Source organism: Camelus ferus, chromosome 6, assembly GCF_009834535.1.
Source record: "Camelus ferus isolate YT-003-E chromosome 6, BCGSAC_Cfer_1.0, whole genome shotgun sequence".
In the NCBI taxonomy this organism is placed as follows: Eukaryota; Metazoa; Chordata; class Mammalia; order Artiodactyla; family Camelidae; genus Camelus; species Camelus ferus.
Window position 1 is genome coordinate 64,695,189 of NC_045701.1, and position 19,947 is coordinate 64,715,135.

The 19,947-nt window shown below is 40.4% G+C and overlaps 2 protein-coding genes across 6 annotated transcripts in view; one reads left to right on the forward strand and one right to left on the reverse strand.

Moving 5' to 3' along the window:
* PLEKHH1 (pleckstrin homology, MyTH4 and FERM domain containing H1) overlaps nucleotides 1–4,241 on the forward strand; it is a 50,781-nt gene extending 46,540 nt beyond the window's left edge. For all 3 annotated transcript variants that reach the window (XM_032482221.1, XM_032482222.1, XM_032482223.1), the window contains one exon: nucleotides 678–4,241. In XM_032482221.1, coding sequence (XP_032338112.1) covers nucleotides 678–839 — 162 coding nt within the window. In that variant the 3' untranslated portion in view covers nucleotides 840–4,241. The remainder of the gene's footprint in view (nucleotides 1–677) is intronic.
* Nucleotides 2,778–11,420, reverse strand: PIGH (phosphatidylinositol glycan anchor biosynthesis class H). 3 transcript variants are annotated; one of them, XM_032482230.1, is made up of 4 exons: nucleotides 9,701–11,420; nucleotides 5,263–5,472; nucleotides 4,787–4,867; nucleotides 2,778–3,538 (listed from the first exon to the last, which is right to left on the reverse strand). In XM_032482230.1, exons 1-4 carry the CDS (start codon nucleotides 9,878–9,880, stop codon nucleotides 3,446–3,448), a joined length of 564 nt encoding a protein of 187 aa, XP_032338121.1. In that variant the 5' UTR covers nucleotides 9,881–11,420; the 3' UTR covers nucleotides 2,778–3,445. The 3 variants fall into 3 exon arrangements, with proteins under 3 accessions (XP_032338121.1, XP_032338122.1, XP_006186507.1); XM_032482231.1 differs by having other exon boundaries at nucleotides 4,787–4,834; nucleotides 9,701–11,419; XM_006186445.3 differs by having other exon boundaries at nucleotides 2,847–3,538; nucleotides 4,787–4,870; nucleotides 9,701–11,410.
* Nucleotides 11,421–19,947: the final 8,527 nt, after the last annotated feature.

The window sequence follows — 19,947 nt, forward strand, 5'->3', positions numbered from 1 at the left end:
AGGCTTGAGCCGGGCGCCCACTTGCTCCTTCTTCTTTGCAGCCGGTCCAGGGCCAGGGCAGCTTCCTCCTCGGGGTGCTCTCACCTTACCTTGGGTGCTGCTGTCCCAACACCAGTCACAGAATGGGACAGTCTGCACATGCCCCTCCTTCCCTGTGGTCTTGAAGATGGTCCAAAGACCTGTTTTGCCTTCAGGGCCTTGTTCCTACTCAGCACAGGAAGAGTTGACTGGCAAAGATAACAATTCCAGAGACTCTGAAACTGAAGTTCTCATGTATAGTTTTTGACTTCATTCTAAGTAACTGGAAACCCTGTTGTTTTAATCCTAAAGTTGGAGTTTGGCAAACCTCCCCCTTCTTTCAATACCATCTGTGCCAAGGGAGCAGGTGTACAGATCCCTTCTTCCGGGGAGGCCCCCTGGCTTGGAGACGATCAGATTGGAATGTTGGTCCTCCTGTTCTCAGGAGGTCCTGTGCATCTCAGGACCTCCAGATGCCCATTTGACTAGGTGTTCAAACCTCACAGTAATGATCCCCTTAGGACGTTCTCTCCTGGGTGGGTATTTTAAGAGATGAGCTAAAGCCCAAGAAGGTTGTATACCCAGCGCAACAGCTCGTGAGTGAGAAAGCTAGGATTCAAGCCAGGGCCAGTTCAGTTCCTTTCTCTGTTGTCACTTAGATTGCAGATGTGACCTTTATCATGGCCAGCTACATGAACCACTGCTCCACAGCGGTGAACGCACCCACCCACCCGCCCGCTGCCTGCCAGCCATGGGAACTGGACGGACGACAGTTCTTCACTTCTGCTCCATGTGCTGCCAAGGGGCCAACGTTGCTGTGAATATTTCTCCTACCCCCTTCCTCACCACCACCTAGTGCCTCTGAGATGAGAGAGATGTATCCGGGGGTACGATACTACTGTGATGGGTCTAACCCGCCCCAGTTTGCCCTGTGAAATGTGTGTTTCAGTGTCCACGAAGCCTTTACTGTCTCGGTGCCTTACAGTGCTTCAGGGCTAACCTTTAATGATCCAGACCACTCTTTTTTTCACAAGAATACTGAGCTCTGGATGCCGCCTGATTCTCCACACAGACAGGGACGGCCCACTGTTACTGGTTACTGAGGGCATCAGTGCTGTAAGTCAGCGTTTTCTGCACTGATCCTCTCAGGGAGACTAATTTTTTTATATTGTATATGGTACTTATGTGGGGATTTATACTTGAAGTTTTCCCAACATCCCCGAACAGGAGAGAACTAAAATTTCCAATTCACCTGAACTCTGACAAAAGCCAAGAACTCACTAAAACTGGACTTCCTTTCCCACATGGGAAAGCTGCTTTCGGTAGGGCTGGAGGAAAAGCAGTAGACTTCCTTTGCCCATCCCCTGCTGCACATGAGCAGGCATCGGCGGCGCCCTCTGTGGGCAGCACTTGTCTTTGCAGGACAAGGCGCCGTCTCGGCTGAGACTAAGCTGTTCTCCTCACACTGGACTGTTACTCCAACTGAGTATAAGGGCAGGGGGTAGGTCCAACCTGACCCCTGTCTCATTTTAATGACTGAACAGGGCTCAGTGAAGGCTGTGCTTACTACTGTGGGACAAGGTGGTTGTCACTTGCTTCCTTTTCTTTAAAGACCAAGCAAATGCACTCTGCTTTTTGCTGCTCCGTGAGGCCACCAAAGATGAGTCAGAAACAGAAGACCCCTACTGTGGGTCTGGATTTGCTCCTCAAGACTTCTGGCAAACTTGCACTGGGAATTATTTTGAGGGCCGAGCACACATGTGATTTCTGTCCTAGCTTAAGAGCATCAGGTGGAAGAAATGGAAACTTTTACCTTTTGCCTTCCTGATGATACCAATATCCTCCAAAACCAAATAAGACCTTCTGTTGAGGGCAGAGATGATCTTTGTCTCCACTCCCCTCAACAGGAAAAAAAAAAAAAAGACGAAAGAGTTCATTCATACTCTGATTTTTACAACACTGGAGAAACTGAGTTTTTATTTCATAGCTCTAAGGCAGTCTTACCATTTGTCAAGAAAGTGCTGAGCCAACTGTATGGGTTTGGCAGGAGCATTCAGGCACCAAGCCTTTAACCCCAACAAAGTGTGTGTATGTTGCACACTGCAAAAACTGTGAGGCTGGAATTAGTTTTTCTGAACACCTCAGCTGCTGTAAGCTTCCCCTCTCTCGCCCTTTAAACTGACAAGCATGATTTTTAAAAAAAAAGCACATCAGAGTGTCTCCCTCTTCTAAATGAACTTGACTTTGCCAGGCTGGCAATTTTACAGCTGTCTCCCGTTTCTGTTCCTGCCTTTCTCTCAGGATTTGGGATGTAGCTGAGACATTTCTACCTTGAACAAGTCACACGTCACGTGTCCCACAGGCTCCAGAATAAACCCTCCAGGGCTGGTGTAAAAGGCAGAAATTACAGCTTTGGCTTTATAATATCTTGAGTGTCTCTAAGGCAAATAAGGATTTATCACCTACCTGGGAGTTTAAAAAAAAAAAGACCCCAAAGAAAATGTAAGCAAGAACAGAGCTATGTTTGTATTGAATTTGGGGGTCAAGCTATTTCCTGCACCCTGTCTTCTTCCCAACCCTCCAGGAATCCTTCCTTAGTTTATTAACTTTACACAGAAGAAACTGCCTTATAAGCAAAGGCTTCTATACTATGCATGTTTATTCCTCTGTAATGTATCTGGAAACCAAAGTCAAATTTCTGTCTGGCCTTTCATCTCATCCCTCTTGGCAAAAGAAGTTTCTGAAGCCGTAGACAATGCTGAGTTAACAAGAGTATTTATTAATGTGCTTGACACCCACGACTGAAATGCCACGATCATGTTTGTCCATAAAAAGCAGCTGTCTGAACCAAGAAATTATTGTGTATGTTTTAGAAGGAGATCTGTTTATTAAGAGAATCATCATAAATTAACCCTTTACAGAACACAGGAGCAAGGTGGACAGAGACTACCCTTTTGTAAGACATTTCTTCCTACTAACCAGTACCTGAAGGGCTTGCTTTTTTCCCTTAACTTTTACACAGGGGTACTGTGCAGTTGGAAATTATCTTTCTCACGAGATCTGATGTCAGTTTCCCATTCTTGCTCCACAAATTTCAACAAAAAGTAAACCTGAATGTGCTTAGGGATTTCACACGGTGCTCTTTGTCAACATTACTTCTGACGTACTGTTTCAAGGTCTCTCCTCAGTTGGCAAAGTAAACAAAACCCTACAAGGGGAACATTAAGTACACGTAAATACTTTGCTCAACATCACACAGTAAGTTAGGTTTCCAGTCACCTGCTCCATGACTCGGAGATCCACTGCATCCATACTGGTTCCTCGGACTGTGTGCACGTGATGGGTTAGAACACAGAAAACAAACCAGCCACGTGGCTTCGCAGTCACCTCCCCTGGAAGACAACACTGGTCTTCTGAGTGCTGGGACTCACAGGCTTGTGGAGGGTGCTTTCTGGTGTGCCAGGATCTCCTGGCAGCTCTTGTACACTTCAATCAAGCAGTCCAGCCGGGGCTTGGCACTCTGAATTCCAAAGAGGAGAAGTGCAGAGTCAAGGTGAACGTAAGACAGTGCTTAGTGGTGCTGCACCCATGTGCAGCCTCAACTCCCACCCACATCCGGGGGTCTCAATGGCACCGCTGTGGGCTCAGGGAGGCAGAAGTTCAGGCCTCGTAGCATCATGCTGGGAGGAGTCTCTCACCAGGCCCACAGCCTGGCTGTGAACTGGGGGAAGCAGGAGCTCAAAAGACAGTTTTTAATCTGTCTAAGTTTCACGACCTCCACCTAAGAGCAGGCAAGAGGAATAAGTATCTAGATTCTACTTGACTAGCAGAGGAGATAGACAGTTAAAAACAAGAGAAAATCCTGATAGGTAATACAAGGAAATATGAGAAGTCTCTGTCATTTAAAAAGATACAGAAATATAATAACTCTAAACTCCTTTACCTACATACTGAGCTAAAAACTAGCCAAACCCACTGTTAGCCAAGACTATAGAAAAGCAAGTACAAATTCCCAGAAGTATGGTAAAGTTGCCCAATCTCTGGAGCCGAATCTCAAACACTGTTAAAATCTATGAAACTATCCATAAGCTTTAATAAAATAATTTTAAACTAGAATGTAAAAGAATTTTAGCTTAGCTGCCTTAAATCCTTTGTGAAAAAGGGTAGTGAGGCAGAGTTAACTGCATAAATACTTTATATGCCTATAAAATAATTTATTATGATCTTGTTTGTATAAGTGGTTTCTTTTTTTTGTAAGAGCAAAACAAAAAATAACTTGGACATAATTTTAAAAGCTAGCAAGAGTGGCTAAATAAGCTGATACTCGACATGATGACATAATTATTTAAAATAATAAGTATAATGGCCTTTGCAGATGCATGAAAATATGCAAATTTAAAAAGCAAGACACAAAATAGTGCGTAACAGTATGTGCAAATCAATAACATCTATGTAAAGTCCCACATTGGTAGATTGACAGAATCTAAGTCAATGAATGATGGTGTATAGGTAGTAGTTGCCATATGTTTATTTTTCTTCCTAAAATTTGCATAAATTCATAATATTTCTGAAAGCCTTATTTGCCTCAGAAGGGAACTTCTGAAATAACTAAACTCTCACTAAAAATAGCCCTCAAGAATCCTCAAATACTCCTGACAACAGAAGTTTTATTCCCACTGGACATAAGGAGCAGTGGATGTGCAGAGAGGAGGGGAAAGGTGGAGGTTTTCTTTGGGGAAGGAATTTAAGAAAAGTATTCTGTGCTCACCTGGAAGAGAGGCACTACTTGGGATATTCCATGTGGTTCCACTGGATCCTTCAATAAAATGCAGAGGTAGTAAATCACCTTCTGCTGTGAGAAAGTAAACCAAATAGAGATCTAAGTGAAATTCAGTTTCCTTTTTCTTCAAGGGAAGGAAGGCTCAAAACTTTTTCATAAATGAGATAACACTTGATAGTTTTGAAATGAGGGAGAGGTATATTCTCATTCTTTAATTGAAAAAAGACAAAATGACAACCCTATCCATGAAAAACTGCTGTCTCTTTAAAAATAAAAGACCTATGTTTTTAATGCAACTTTCACTTTTTATGGTTTATAGACATGCCAGCCAAAAAGAAAACACTGTAAGTACTAGAACAGAGAGTCCTTAAGTTTAATTCTGTGGCATCAGTTACTTTAGGTATTAAGACTCAATTTAGATCCAGGCATACCCCATACCCTACCTTTACTACTTAAACACTTACCATATAAATAGCCTCATTAATGACAACATCCTTCACCTTGCCCATCTCAATGAAAGTGGTGCTTTCTTTGCCTGACGCATAGGATGAGGTCATCTGGATGCCAAGGGAATCAATGATTAACAGAGTCTCCTGATCAATCTTCACAAAATGGAGGTAACCAAGCAGGCCTAAGAGGGTGATGAAGATGGCAGCAGAGAGGACCATGCTGTTCTGAAGAGAGAGCCAGATACAGGCAGTAAGATTACCAAGTGGTCCTCCACATATATCTCTGCCGTTTAATAAGTCAACTCTAGGCTTTCTTCCAAAGCCTTCATTCGGCTGTGAGTTGAACAGATGGGAGGAACATACATGGAGGAAGAGGAAACTACTTTTATTTGGGCTCTGCAGTGCTATGAAAGTGAGTGATGAAATACATCCAGACAACAAATGGATAGGTCTAGGGAGGAGAACCTCCATCAGCAAAATCTCCACCATCACACCATTCTTAGATTTTCCCTTCCAAAACGGCAACTTAAGGACTCAGACCTTTTCTCAGACTCCATCAATAAAATATATAGCAAAGTCACAGACTGAATAGTAAGAAAATGCTTAGCACAGTGAGGCAGATAACACTCAACAGCCACTCCTCCTTCCTTATAGAAGTTGGAGTGGATCATGACTGGTTCCCACTCCTGCCAATGACTGGTTTAGAAATGGACACATGACACAACTCTAGCCAATGAGATGTGAGGGAAGGCCTTCTAGAGGGGTTTCTGGAAAACGAAGTTCATCTTAGAAAGAGATCTTAGGAAGAGAAGATCCCTTCATGCTGAGGTTTTGATGCGGAACTACTAAGGCCTCCGCCAAGCCATGTGGAGAGCTAGGCTGAGGACAAGTACAGTCCACCAAGGATGGAAGAGCAGAAAGATGAAAAAGCCAAAATCAACCGAGCCTCTTACACACTCTAGAGCTCTCCTTCATCCTCACTCCTTGTTTTGTTAAATAATAGAGATCTTTCCATTTAGGGCTCTTTTAGTTGTTTTGGGTTGTGAATGACTGATGTGTTAAGGCTGACTAGCTGAAATGACTAACTCATCAGTTAAGGGCCCCCAAATGGTATTTATTTGTTTGATTCAAGTTTACAACCTTTTAATGTTTCTAAAGCTGAAATGTGTTTTTCTATTGAGGTATGTTTCTTTCATTTTCTGGCATGTTTTCTCTTTTTTTTCCCCCCAAAAGCTATTATTTAGAAGGATGGCACACACAAAACAAATCATTGATGACCTAGAATCAAAAGAAATTCAGTAATTTTTGACTGTTATTCCTTGAGGGCATGAAGTGTTCTATTAATCTCTGTTATTGACAAGACACCCTCTTTGGCCTAACTTTAGTCAAAGTCTTCTAAGCGCTGGACCTTGCTGTCCATCTTCATTGGGCCTGCATTGTCCAACAAGCTGTAACAAGGATCTTTGCTACAAGTTTAGAGAGGACCCTCACCCTTTAATCTGATCATCCTGGAGTACCTTCAGCAAGAAATCTGTCAAATCAGCTTACCCAGAATCCCTCTTTACTCCTGATGTTTCCTTTTAGTAATTTTCCATCCACTGACTGCACCCTACCCACACAAACACACACCAATTTCTGGCTTTAAATTCCCACTGGTCCCTGCTGTATTCAGAACTGAGCCTAATTCGATACTGAGGTTTCTCTTCTCCCACTGCAAAAGTTTCTGAACAAAATCTGTTCTTACCACCCTACTGACCAGCTCTGGTTTTCCTTGAAAGTACCTTTCTACTTCTTTCTACATAACACATAGTTAAGTGTTAGATCAGGGGTCTGCAAACTATTTGGATCTGTGATCCATTTCTGTCTGATCCACCTTGAGTTAAGAATGGTTTTTACATTTTTTAAAGGGTTGGGGTTTTTTTAAAAATATATTTTTATTGAAGTATAGTCAGTTTACAATGTTGTATCAATTTCTTTAAAGGGTTGTTAAAGAGAAAAAAGAAGGAAAAAGAAACAGAAGAATATGAGGCAGAGAACTGTAAAGCCTAAAATATTTACTATTTGGCCTTTCAAAGAAAAAGTTTCCTGACCTCTGTGCTAGGTAATTGTTGATTAACAAATGGAGGATGGAGGATGGAGAAATCTATGCACTGGGTCTCTGATGATTCAGAAATATCTACTTTTGAGTTAATTAAATGTCTAGTATCTAGTACAGTGTCTTGTACATAGTGTGAACTGAATAAGCATTATGGAAGAGTGGAGAGAGCTAAAACTCAGTACTGGCCCTTACAGATTTATTAGAGGCAAGATTAATAGACATAAAATATTTTTGGAGAACACTATGATACCGACCAGAATTGACTAAGAAAGCATTAAAAGAGATAGAGAAAGCAAGAGATAGATTAAAGCACACAGGAATATCCCATGAAGACTTAAAAGGAAGCAGGATTTAATTGGTGCAGAGGAGGTGGTGGTTATTACGAGATATATTTAGCTGTGAAAAGGAAGGGGGGAAGAACATTCCAGGTTGGAATAAGGAAGGGAAAAAAACCCCTAGAATTCTAATAGAACTGTGAATTCAAAAACTGGCAGGAAAGAAGGGATGAAGAACAATATATACTTAGGGGATTTAACCCATATCAGCTTTTTAGTAAAGTAATCCCCACCCAAAACTTCATTACCTGCATTTTTTACGCTTCATTTTTCTTTCTGAAATTCTAATAATTCAATATTCACTTGGGTAGAAGTTAAGCCACACGTTTTAATGAATTCCTTCATCAGATTTCTTCTTATCCTGGCTGAGATCCATTACTCTGATTAATAGTTTTGAATAGGAAGAAAGATAAGAAATTTGGTGGGGGGGTGGTTTAGTTCAGTGCATGCTCAAGGCCCTGGGTTCAATCCCCAGCACCTTCATTAAGTAAATAAATAAACCTAATTAACCCCCCCCCCCAAAAGAAGTTTTGGTACACAGAGCCCTTAAGAAGTGTTGCAGTGGAGTTTAAAGGAAGACGAGGTCTCTGAGCCCTGGGCATTTGATAGGGGAAGTGGGATATACCAGGATAAGACAGAGAAGTACAAAAGGGAGCTGGCATAGAAACAGACTCCTCCTATTTAAAAACTGTGCCTCAGCAAGCCCTCCCCAAGAAGACGTTATAGTATAGTAGTGAAAAAGAAATGGTTTCAGAGTCAAACAGCCCTGGATTTGAAGCCCAGGTATGCCACTTACAGGCTTCATCACTATGCATAAGTTATTACTCTTTCTGAGTCTTGGTTTCCCTCTAAGGCTGAAATGAGGCATTCAGTAAAGCAGCTGGCACTCAGTGGGCATTTAATAACGGATATATATTCCCTCCTCCTCAAATGACTACATGGCCAGAGTTCAGGCTAATATTGAAATACAGCTGTATTATATATTACATCTTTTTTGGTGGAGTGGGAAGGACTGTCCTGGCAAGTTAACCAATTCAACTGACTTATGAACAAACTTTTAGACACAATTTGGTACAATTAGGGCCGTCTTTATTTTGCATATACTTATACTAAATTACCACGCTGTGAAATATGCTCTGATGGCAAAAAAGCTAATGGATGCAGTATTGGGAACAATACCCAAATTATAGAAGTAAATAGCCCTGCTGTACTTAGCTCTGCCCAGATCACTCCTGGAATAATGTATTCAATTCAGGGCACTGCATATGAAACTAAATTCATCCTGAAAAGGGCAATTAGGATGATTCCTTATATTTGAGGGCTGTCACAAAGCTACTGCATGTGACTCTCACAATATTGCAAAGTTGGCATGGCAGACACAAATTCCATTTTAGAGATGTGAAAACTGAGGCTCAGAAAATAGGAATGCGCCTGGAAACAGCACAAAAACCACCCATCTCCAAAATTTCACAATTCTTTAGAAAACACTTAAAGTCGGGGAAGGGACTGTGAGAAGGCGGGGGTTAGACTGTCTTGAAAAAGATTAGGAAGAACTATCACATTTGCGTGTGTGAACTGTGGAGGCAAAGAGTTTCTAGAAGGCTGTATAAGGTGCTGTTAGCAGTGACTCCTCCGAGGAGTGGGAGTGATGGATGAGGACGGCCCACTTAGTTCTCTGGACTCTTGGAACTGAACTACATGAGTATGTACCACACGGAGCACATGGAAGTTAAAGTTTTAGGCTGTCGTACAAGGACTAGATACGTGCTGGATGGAACCACGGAGCAGAGCAGCGATCTATGAGAGGGATAAAATACAGGAGCACAAACTTCACTAAACGTAAGGAAAAGAGCTGTCTAGAAGCGGCACGGCGCCCCCAGAACCAGCGAGTTTCCGCCCTCCAAGCCCTAGGATTGTAGGCAAGTCTGGCGAGAGGTCTGGGTTCGACGCTAAGACCCTAATGACCCTTCTAAACCCGAGCCCCCGACCCCGACCGAGGGAAGGGGCGGACTGGCCTTACCTCGCAGAGGGTGAAGAGTCCGTAGGCCGCCAGCCACACGGTGCAGGTGACAGCGGTGAGCGAGCGCAGGGAGATCCGAGGGCAGCTGAGGCAGAACTCCCGGCAGGACGGGGAGTAGTAGCGGCGCTGCAGGGCCAGGCGGCCGCCGCAGATATCCGAGAAGCTCTGCTCGTCCTCCATGGCTAGCTCCCCTCAACCCGGCCGCGCCGCGCCGCTCTAGCGCGCCCCCCTGCGTCCTCTCGCCGGCTCTGGACCCACTTCCCGAGAGCAGGGATGGCCACGCCCCTCCCCGCGCCGCGCGCAGCCGCAGTTCCGCGCCGACAACCAGGCCCGGGTTCTAGGGTTACCTGCTGCAGAGTGGTAGAGGGCCAACGTTTCAGCGGACAGATTAAAACCGCAATTAAGTACGTTCTCTCGACAAACTGACTTCTATTTCTAAACCAAAGTACGCCCCAAGGGGACAGTCTGCAGGTATTTATTCCACTCATTCATTCATTCCGGTGCCAGGTAGTTTTAGGTGCTGAGGGCACAGAGGTGAACGATACTGACAACGTCCCTGCCTTCAAGTAGTTTCCTTCCTTTTAAGAGAAAGAATATGGAATAATTTCAGAGTGCTGTTGGCAATAATATGACCTGCAGGGGTGGCTTGGTGACTTTCAATAGGGTAGTCAGGAAAGTCTGTCTGAGGAAAGACCCTGGAGCTGCAAGGAAAAGGAGCCAGACTGGTCTGGGGGAGTTCTGGAGGAGGAACTTGCTGGAAGCAGGACCAGGAAAGACAAAGCCCCCGAGGCTGGAACACGGTTGGTTTATTGGAGGGATCAAAAGGTCGGAGACACACGGAGAAATGTAGTTGGAGGTTGGGGAGGTAGGTAGGGGTCCGATCCAGGAGGGTCTTGTAGGGCCTGGTAAGGAGTTTGGATTTCACTGCCTAAGACTTCTCTCTCCCAAACCACTGCGTGGAGCATTGTGTAGGCAGGCAAGTCCTGGCTGGGAGGTTAGCAAGAGGAGAAGATGCAGAAGGTATGGATAATAAAATTGCTAAATTCCTGAGTAATGGTGGCCTGTGGGTTCCCTTTTTTTACTTGAGATGTGACTCAAGAGTGCCTGTGTGGCCCCGTTAAAAGAGTTATGGTGCCTTAGCTCCGAGGCAGCATCATGTATTGAAGAATTAATCCTTTTGTGTATAAAGATAAATGGCATAAAAGTCTCAACAGCTTTGTCTCCTAATGAAAGTCAGTTTCAGTTCCTCCATCTTCAAACAGGATTTTATTTACCTTTTTCTCCCCCAAAGGGTTTTCATCAAGCATTGTTTTGTTTTTCCGATTTTGTTTCTGTGCCCTGAATCTTACCAAGCAATACATACCTCTTTTCTTGTGACTATCATGTGATGTCTTCTATAATTATAAAAGTGATGTTTGCTTATTGTGGAAAATTTGAAAAATACAGAAAAAAATTTTTAAACCATCCATATTTCAACCATTTAGAGATAAACATGGTTGATAGTTCTGATTATGAATGTAGGCTACAAACCAATTAGTATTGGCAATACTTGTGATTATTGTCACCGATAGAAACCACAGATATTTTCACTTCACAGTAATTCTTATCTCAAAATGTCATTTCCATTCGTCACTACTTCAAAATTGCAGTAATTATTAGACCAACTACTAGATGTTGTTATTTAATGTGTCAACAGGGACACATGTTACCATAAGACATTTAAAAATTATTCTGGTAACTATATTTTAATTCAGTTGGTTTTCTTTGAAATCCTGTTTTTTTATTCATTTTAAAACATCATGATAAGGAGTCCATTAGGTTTAACCAGACTTACAGAGGGTCCGTGGCACACAAAAAAAGTTAAGAACCTATGCAGGCTCAGAAGTTTCACAACTATAGAGTCATAGATAGAAAAAAGACACCTAAATGTACTTAATTTTTTGAATAGTAAATTATTAGGGATAAATAGTGTGGTGATATAATTCCAAAATCTTTATAACCACTTGGCTCTGTCAGATCACAGCATCATCTTAAATCTCTTATGCAGTTTGGGACCTCAGTAGAAATTGAAATCTATGTATTTGCTGTTTACTTAGATGCCACCTGGGATATGAAGTGACAAGTTCTCATGATTGTGACTGTGTAAAAACAGCAAGGAGTGATTTTTTTAGCTCTCAATGTTGGATTTCAAAGTATTCACAAGCCTCAAAAGTTCAGTAGAACACATAAGCAAGGAAGGGCAGGCTGATGAAAAGAACTTAGACTTAGCACTTGGCAAGTTTCTCTGAGGAGGTTTAATATCTTTTCTGCAGGGTCACTAAAGGGGGTGCCACAGCTAATTCCGTAGTGAATTCAGTTGTGGAGAAGCAGAGAGGAGGCATGAGAAACTCATGTACTCTGTATTTGTCAAGGCAGACTAACTGCTATTAAAATAAAATGTCAGTGGCATAATACAATAAAGGTTTATTTATTGTCTGTCTACAGTTTCACTTAGGTGCTCCTGGTCAGATGACTTGTGATTTCTGACAAGTGGTGATTCAGAGACCCAGGCTCCTTCCATCTAGTGGCTTCACGATCCACTGGGGTCTTCTCAGGGTCCCCTCCATTGGAATCTCTGTATCTCTCCAACAAATGAGGGGTACGAATGGAGAATCATGCATGGGGGGTTTTTATGGCCAAGACTTCAACACACATACCATTGGTCAGAACTATTAAACATGGCTATCATGCCCAGTGGGGAAAGAAAAATGATTTGGTGAACAATTGGCCAGTCTTTGCTACACTTTCCAAAGGGTTCTGGCAACAAGAACCAGGCAATGTATTTGAGAGAATTGAGCATTGTGGTGGCAGTATACAGGATTAATCCGACGTACTTTTGATAAAATGGGTAGTATTTCAACTATTGAAGTTATTCTTGGAAACTGAGCATCCATGAATATGAATAGTAAGAAAAAAATCTAGCCAAAGAATTCAGTTAACTTTTTATCTATATGGCCCATGCTGGATTCTTAAAAATCTTCTATAGAGCCTTCGTTTAGTATTTGCTTACACTTATGGATTGAGTAGCTTTTCTAAGAATACTGTCTTATACTGAAGTTTTTATTCTATTTACTTTTTTATGATGCAGCATTAATGATTGTTGCTAGTGTATTAACCAAGAGGAGGCCTCCTTCTATTTAGGACCACTTACCCATAGTGGAGAAAAGCTAGAGGCTCATATAAGTGAAAAGAAATTCCAGTAGGGTTTCTAAAAGAGAAATATTGCCAATTATACCTCAGTTTTTAAAAAGCCGGCAAAAAGAATTCTAAAAACTTGTTGCAGTTTCATGAAATGAATCAGTAAAATAGCTTACTTTGCATAAAAATGATAGATATAACACACTTCATCTTTTCTTGTTTAGAATTCCATTTTGACCTATCTACATAGTGTGAGTGTACCCCTTTGTATGACTTTTTAATGGTTGCTCTACATATTACATTATACGTGAAACTGTTTTAGATAAAACTCAGTCTTCTGTGTTTCTCCTTTACTCTCACACTGCTGCCACACTCACAACACTTCAGGCACCAAATGTTGGGGGTGGGGCAGGGTCCCACATCAAGAGCAATAATTCTCTGTGACACCAGCTCAGAGTCCTACAATTTAACTCAGTTCTGACACTGCCTGGAAATAGCGTTAGATCCCACAAGTTAAGGGTTCGGTCCCATGAGACTGCTCCCCACTTGACTACAAATTAGAGGTTCCCATGACCTCCTCTCCCTTGTATTCAGTTATTTGCTAGAACAGCACACAGAACTCAGGGAAACATTTATGTGTACCAGTTTATTATATAATAAAGGATATGATAAAAGATATAGTGAACAGCCAGATGAAGAGATATAGAGGGTGAGGTATGGGACGGTCCTGAGTGCAGGAGCTTCTGTCCCCGTGGAGTTGGGGTACATCACCCTTCCAGTATGTGGAGGCTTCACCAGTCTGGATGCTCTCCAAACCCTATACTTTCAGACTGTTTTTGGAGGCTTCATCATGTAGGCATGACCAATCATTACATCCATTTCCAGCCACTCTTCCCACTCTGAAGAATGGGATGGGGGTAGGGGCTGAAAATCCCAAGCTCCTAATTATGGTTTGGTCTTTGTGGTGACCAGCGCTCATCCAGGAGTCACCTTATTAGCATAAAAGACACTGCTGTCCCCTAGGAAATCCCAAAGGGTTTTAGAAGCTGTGTGCCGGGAACCAGGGGCAGAGACCAACATATGTGTATTTTCTATTACCTCACAACCACTTATCATAGGCTACTGGTATCGGCATTTTACCAGTTCAAGTGAAGTGGAGAAAGCTTACCTCCCTTTACTCTTCCTCATTTATAATTGTCTTAATATTTCCTCTACATTCATTGAGACCCACATCAGATGGCAGCATCATTTTCACTTGAACCATCAAACACAATTGAGAAAACTTAAGAGGAGAAAGTCTATTGTGTTTACTCCTATTTTCGCTCTTTCCATTGTTCTTTCTTCCCTCTTGATGTTCCAAGATTCTTTTAGTGTTTTCTTTTTGCTCAGAAAACTTCCTTTACCCATTCCTTTATGGTACGTCTCTTGGTGACATTCTCCTAGTTTTCCTTCATTCGAAAAATGTCTTGATATCCCCTTCATTCCTGGAAGATATTTTCCCTGGATATAGAATTCTGGGTTGACAGTTTTCTGTCAGCACTTGGAAAATATTGTGCCACTTCCTTCTGGCCTCCATGGTTTCTGATGGGAAATCTGCCATTTGAGTTATTTGTCCCCTTTAGGTAAGGTGTTGTTTCTTCACCACTGCTTTCAAGGTTTTTCCTTTGTCTTTAGTTTCCAGAAGTTTGATTATGATATATCTTAGCATGAATTTCTTTGGGTTAATTCTGTTTTGGGTTTGCTCACCTTCTCGAATCTGTAAGCTTGTGTCTTGCCAAATTTGGGAAATTTTCAGCCATTATTTCTTCACTTTTTTTTTTTTAACCTCTCCTTCTGATCAAATGACACGATTGTTAGATTTTTGTTGTTGTTGTTATAGTCCCTCTAAAGCTCTGTTCATTTTTTTTTTCCAGTCTTTTCTCTCTCTGTTGGTCAGATTGGGTGATTTCTATTCTATCTTCCAGTTCACTGATTATTTCCTGTGTCTTCTCCATTTTGCTATTAAGCCCATACATTGAGATTTTAATTTTAGTTATTATATTTTTAGTTCTAAAATTTCCATTTAGTTCTTCTTGATATTTTCTATTCTTTTTTTTTTTTTGATATTTTCTATTCTTTACTGAGACCCAATTTTTTCATTTGTTTGAAATGTGTTTGTAATTGCTTGTTGAAACATTTTTATGGTAGCTGCTTAAAATCCTTGTCAAATAATCCTAACTATGTCATCTTGGTATTGGCATCTGTTGATTGTCTATTTTCATGCAAGCTGAGATTTTTCTGATGAAAGATTTTTTATTGAAACCTGAGCACTTTTAATATTATGAGATTTTTGGATCTTATTTAAATCTTCTATTCTAGCAGACCTCCTGACATTGCTCCAGCAGAGGAAGAAGGGCACTACCACATTACTAGGAAGAGGCAGAAGTCCAAGTTCCCCACTTGGCCTCTATTGACACCTGGTGGGAGGTGTTCCTTGTAGCTTGTGGGTGGCCATGAAAGGCTGCCCACATGTTCTCCACTGACACCACAGGATGTCACTAGGGGAAGCTATTACCACTCAACAGGGATAAAGTCCCCTCCTTACTCAGCCTTCTCTAACATCACCCCGGCATCAGGGTGGAGCTCCTCTTTACAGGTGGACGTCTATGTTCCCCTTTGTGTTGGCCTTTGTGACAGGGGTGATGTGGCTGCAGTTTTTTTCTGTAGTGTTTAGCTGGGGTAAAGTAGTTATCATCTAAAAGTTTTTGTATTCTTAGGCTGCTCTTGACTTTGTCTTTTGGCTAGAGAGAGCAAGTTTCCGTAGGGTGTTTCCCCAATTGCTATCTTCTCCAGCACACAGTCTGTGATATAGGAGGCAAAAAGAAAACCCAGGGAATGCATCACTGTGTCCTTCCAGGGTCCCTGACCCAGGCAGCCTCCTTCTCTCCACCTTTCAGAGTCTTCTTTTGTTGGTTTTATATAAAATTTCCAAGGATTTTAGCTGTTCTTAGTGGGAAGGATGGAGAATGGTATGTGTCTACCTCATCTTTCAGAAGCAGAATTTTCCTTATCTGTCCATTTAGAACAGTGTTTTATTGAGGTGTTATCATCCATGCAGTAAAATGCAGTCTATGCCTTACCTTTTTTTTATTCTTATTTTTTATTGAAGTGTAGTCAATTTACAGTTTTAGTTTCAGGTGTATATGCCTAACCTTTTCATACTCTTAGTGATGTCTTTTGATGAACAGAGTCTAATTTTAATGAAGTCTAATTTATCAGTTTTTTATGGTTAATGCTGTTTTATGTTCTACTTAAGAAACTATGCCTGTCTTAAGTTCATGAAAATATTCCATTACTTTTTTTCCTTAGAAGCTCTATTGTTTTACCTTTCATACTTAGGCCTATGATCCATTTTGAATTACTTTTTGCTTCATATGAGGTAAGGGTCAAGGCTCTTTTTTTTTTCTCTCCTGAAGCATTTGTTGAAAAGACCATCCTTTCCCCACGGATTGCAATGGTGCCTTTGTTGTAAATCAAGTGACTACATTTGCATTGGTCTGTTTGTAGACTATTATGTTCTGTTGTTCTTGTTTGTCTTTCCTTGTGCCAACATCAACCTGTCTCCTTACCTTACAGTAGGTTTTGGTTTCTCATAGTGTTAAGTCTTCCAACTTTCTTCTTTTACATCAAGACTATGTTAGCTATTCTGAATTCGTTTATTTTCACCAAAAGTTCCTCTTGGATTGCACTGAATCTATCAATCAATTTAGGGAGAATTGACTTCTTTTTTTAATTGAGGTAAAGTTGATTTACAATATATGTTTTGGGGTACAACATAGTGATTCATAATTTTTAAAGATTATATTCCATTTATAGTTTATTATAGAGTATTGGCTATATTCCCCATGCTGTGCAATATATCCTTGTAGCTTATTTATTTTAGACATCTTAATTATGTTGTCTTCCTACCCATGAACCTGGTATAGCTCTCCATTTATTTAGGTCTTCTCTGAGCAATTTTTTGCAGTTGTCTTGTACATCATTAGCCTTATTTCTAGGTTTTTGATGTTTTTTGATACTTTTATAAATAATATATATATATCTTTAACATTGTATTACCTGTCCATTTTTTTTTTTTTAATGGAGGTAGTGGAAATTGAAGCCAGGACCTCATGCATGCTAAGCATACACTCTACCACTAAGCTATTACCCTCTCCCCACCTGTCCTTTTAATAAGATATGTTTATTATTTTCCCAACATCAAATTGAAATTTTATCAAAGAAAATACGTCCATAATCGTGTCACCTAAACAAATCTTCATTTCCCAAGCATTTGCATCCTTTTGTTTTAATGTTTTTATTGTTGAAAAGTTGATATAATACAGAAAATTTGTAAACGAGAGAAGAAAATTACACAAATTGTAAAGATTTTGCAGTTTTACGTATTATTTTCCCATCACTGTCTTGCAAAGCACTTTTAAAAATTACTGTAGTGATAGTATACATACCATTTTGTATTGTTGAAGTATAAACTGAGGCATTTAAAAAATTTTAAGAGTTTATTTGAGGAAAAAAATCAGCTCCCAAATAGGGCAGCACCAAACCAGAAGTGGGTAGGAGCCCAGTCCAGGAGCTAGGGGAAAGACTTTTATAGAGAAAAGGTGGAAGCAAAGTGAGGAAATCCTTTGACTGGGTATAGTTTAAGGTTGCAGTATTTGGAAAGCCTGGTTGGCCATTTGTGATTGGTTGTCCTTAGGCTTAGGTTTCCTAACCTTGAGGGCATTTATAGGTTTTTGTCTGCTTATGTAGGCAGCTAAGTTATAGGAATTACCTCAGCATAATGGCCTCCCTGCCTGATTACTTTAACAGTAATTAAAAAATAATGTTTTGACAAACATTTTCCATATTTCTGTAGATTTTATAAATATATTGAAAATAGCTACATAGTGTTCCAGCCTGTTAATCTACCATAATTTACTTCATATTACCCTGTTGTTTTCCTACCCAGCAAAAAAGTAAGAATGACAGTGCAAAAAACACAACTGGAGAAGAAAGGAAAAATAGACACACAGAAATAGAAGGAACCTACAGAAACAGATATAGCATATAGAAAACCAAAGTTTTTTTCTTGGAGTCATAACCCCATCTTGTGGCATTTTAGGATAGTAAAGCTTAATGTTTTCAATTTAAATCAAAGAACATACCTGGCTTTTATGTGGAAGGTTTCTCTCCCTTTGTAACATCAAGATACTTGATATCCTTGTACACTGAAGGTTTTTAAATGGAAAACCAAACGTGGGAAAGTTTAGTTAAACCATGGATCTAGTTTGACGGACACAGGTTTGAGAGACAGGTTCAGTTAGACCATTACATTTTCAGCTTAATTTCAAGTGATCAGTAGCAATGGCTTCTTTAAGTGATTTCAATCAAGTCACAACTGTGTAGCCTAGGAAATAAGTTGCCTTTATGTGAAAATGATTCTGAAGATTTAAAAGGAAAAGCGAAAGAACCTTGGTTAAAGAAAGCCTTACTAGTTAAAGTGTGGTGGGTAGACCAGCAGTACGGGGTGTCACCTAGGCGCTTGTTAGAAATGCAGATTTGTGAGTCTCCCTGCAGACCTACAGGCTCAGAATCTGAGTCTAACAAGATCCCAGGTGATTTGCTTGCACATTAAAACTTGAGAAGCATTGAGAGAGAGAACAATATTGGATCCTATACCTTGACTACATACTAGAACCACGTAGGGAGCTTTTACAACTCTGTTGCCTGGGTCCTTCCCTGATAAATAATGGGCAGTAGGGGAAGGAAGATGTGGAATTTTTTCCCCAGCGTTTTCAAAAAAGCTCCCTCGGTTATTTTTAATAGCTGCCAGGGTTGAAAACTGTCGGGAAAAAGTATTTTCCTCTACCATTTTAGGTTCAAATAATTGGGGCTTACGAGTTAACTGACGATAGAGTAACAGGAGAAAAGGGAGTTGCTCAGTAATGAGTAACTCTCTGAATAGCCAGAGTAAAGCTACACACCAACCTAACAAGAGGGGAGAGGGTTAAGGCTTCATACTTCAAAGTATAGAAAGTTCTACTGGGCTTTTTGACACTAATAGGCTGCCGGTTCCCTTTTTTTTTTTTTTTTAATTTTTAAAAATTTTTATTTATTTATTTTTTTAAACTTTTTTTATTGAGTTATACTCATTTTACAATGTTGTGTCAAATTCCAGTGTAGAGCACAATTTTTCAGTTGTACATGAACATATATATATATTCATTGTCACATTTTTTTTTCCACTGTGAGCTACCACAAGATCTTGTATATATTTCCCTGTGCTGTACAGTATAATCTTGTTTATCTTACGCATTTTGAAATCTCAGTCTGTCCCTTCCCACCCCCTGCCCCCTTGGCAACCAGAAGTTTGTATTCTAAGTCTATGAGTCTGTTTCTGTTTTTTGTTTGTTTGTTTTGTTTTGTTTTGTTTTAGATTCCACATATGAACGATCTCATATGGTATTTTTCTTTCTCTTTCTGGTTTAGTTCACTTAGAATGACATTCTCCAGGAACATCCATGTTGTTGCAAATGGCTTTATATTGTCGGTTTTTATGGCTGAATAGTATTCCATTGTATAAATATACCACATCTTCTTTATCCAGTCATCTGTTGATGGACATTTAGGCTGTTTCCATGTCTTGGCTATTGTAAATAGTGCTACTGTGAACATTGGGGTGCAGTTGTCATTTTGAAGTAGGGTTCCTTCTCCCTAAAGTGGGTCTCTTGTATGCAGCATATTGAAGGTTCTTGCTTTATTATCCAGTCTGCCACTCTGCATCTTTTGACTGGAGCATTTAGTGCATTAAATTTACAGTAATTAATTATAGATGTGTGTTTATTGCCATTTTGAACTTATTTTTGCAGTTGATTTGGTATTTCCTCTTTGTTCCTTTCTTCTTCCTTTTGTGGTTTGGTAATTTTCTTTCATATTATCTTGGATTTTATTTAGTTTTTGTGACTCACTTGTAAGATTTTGGCTTGTGGTTACCCTTTTTTGTAAGTCTATTACCCCATTACTATAATTGTTTGTATTAAACAGATAGTAAT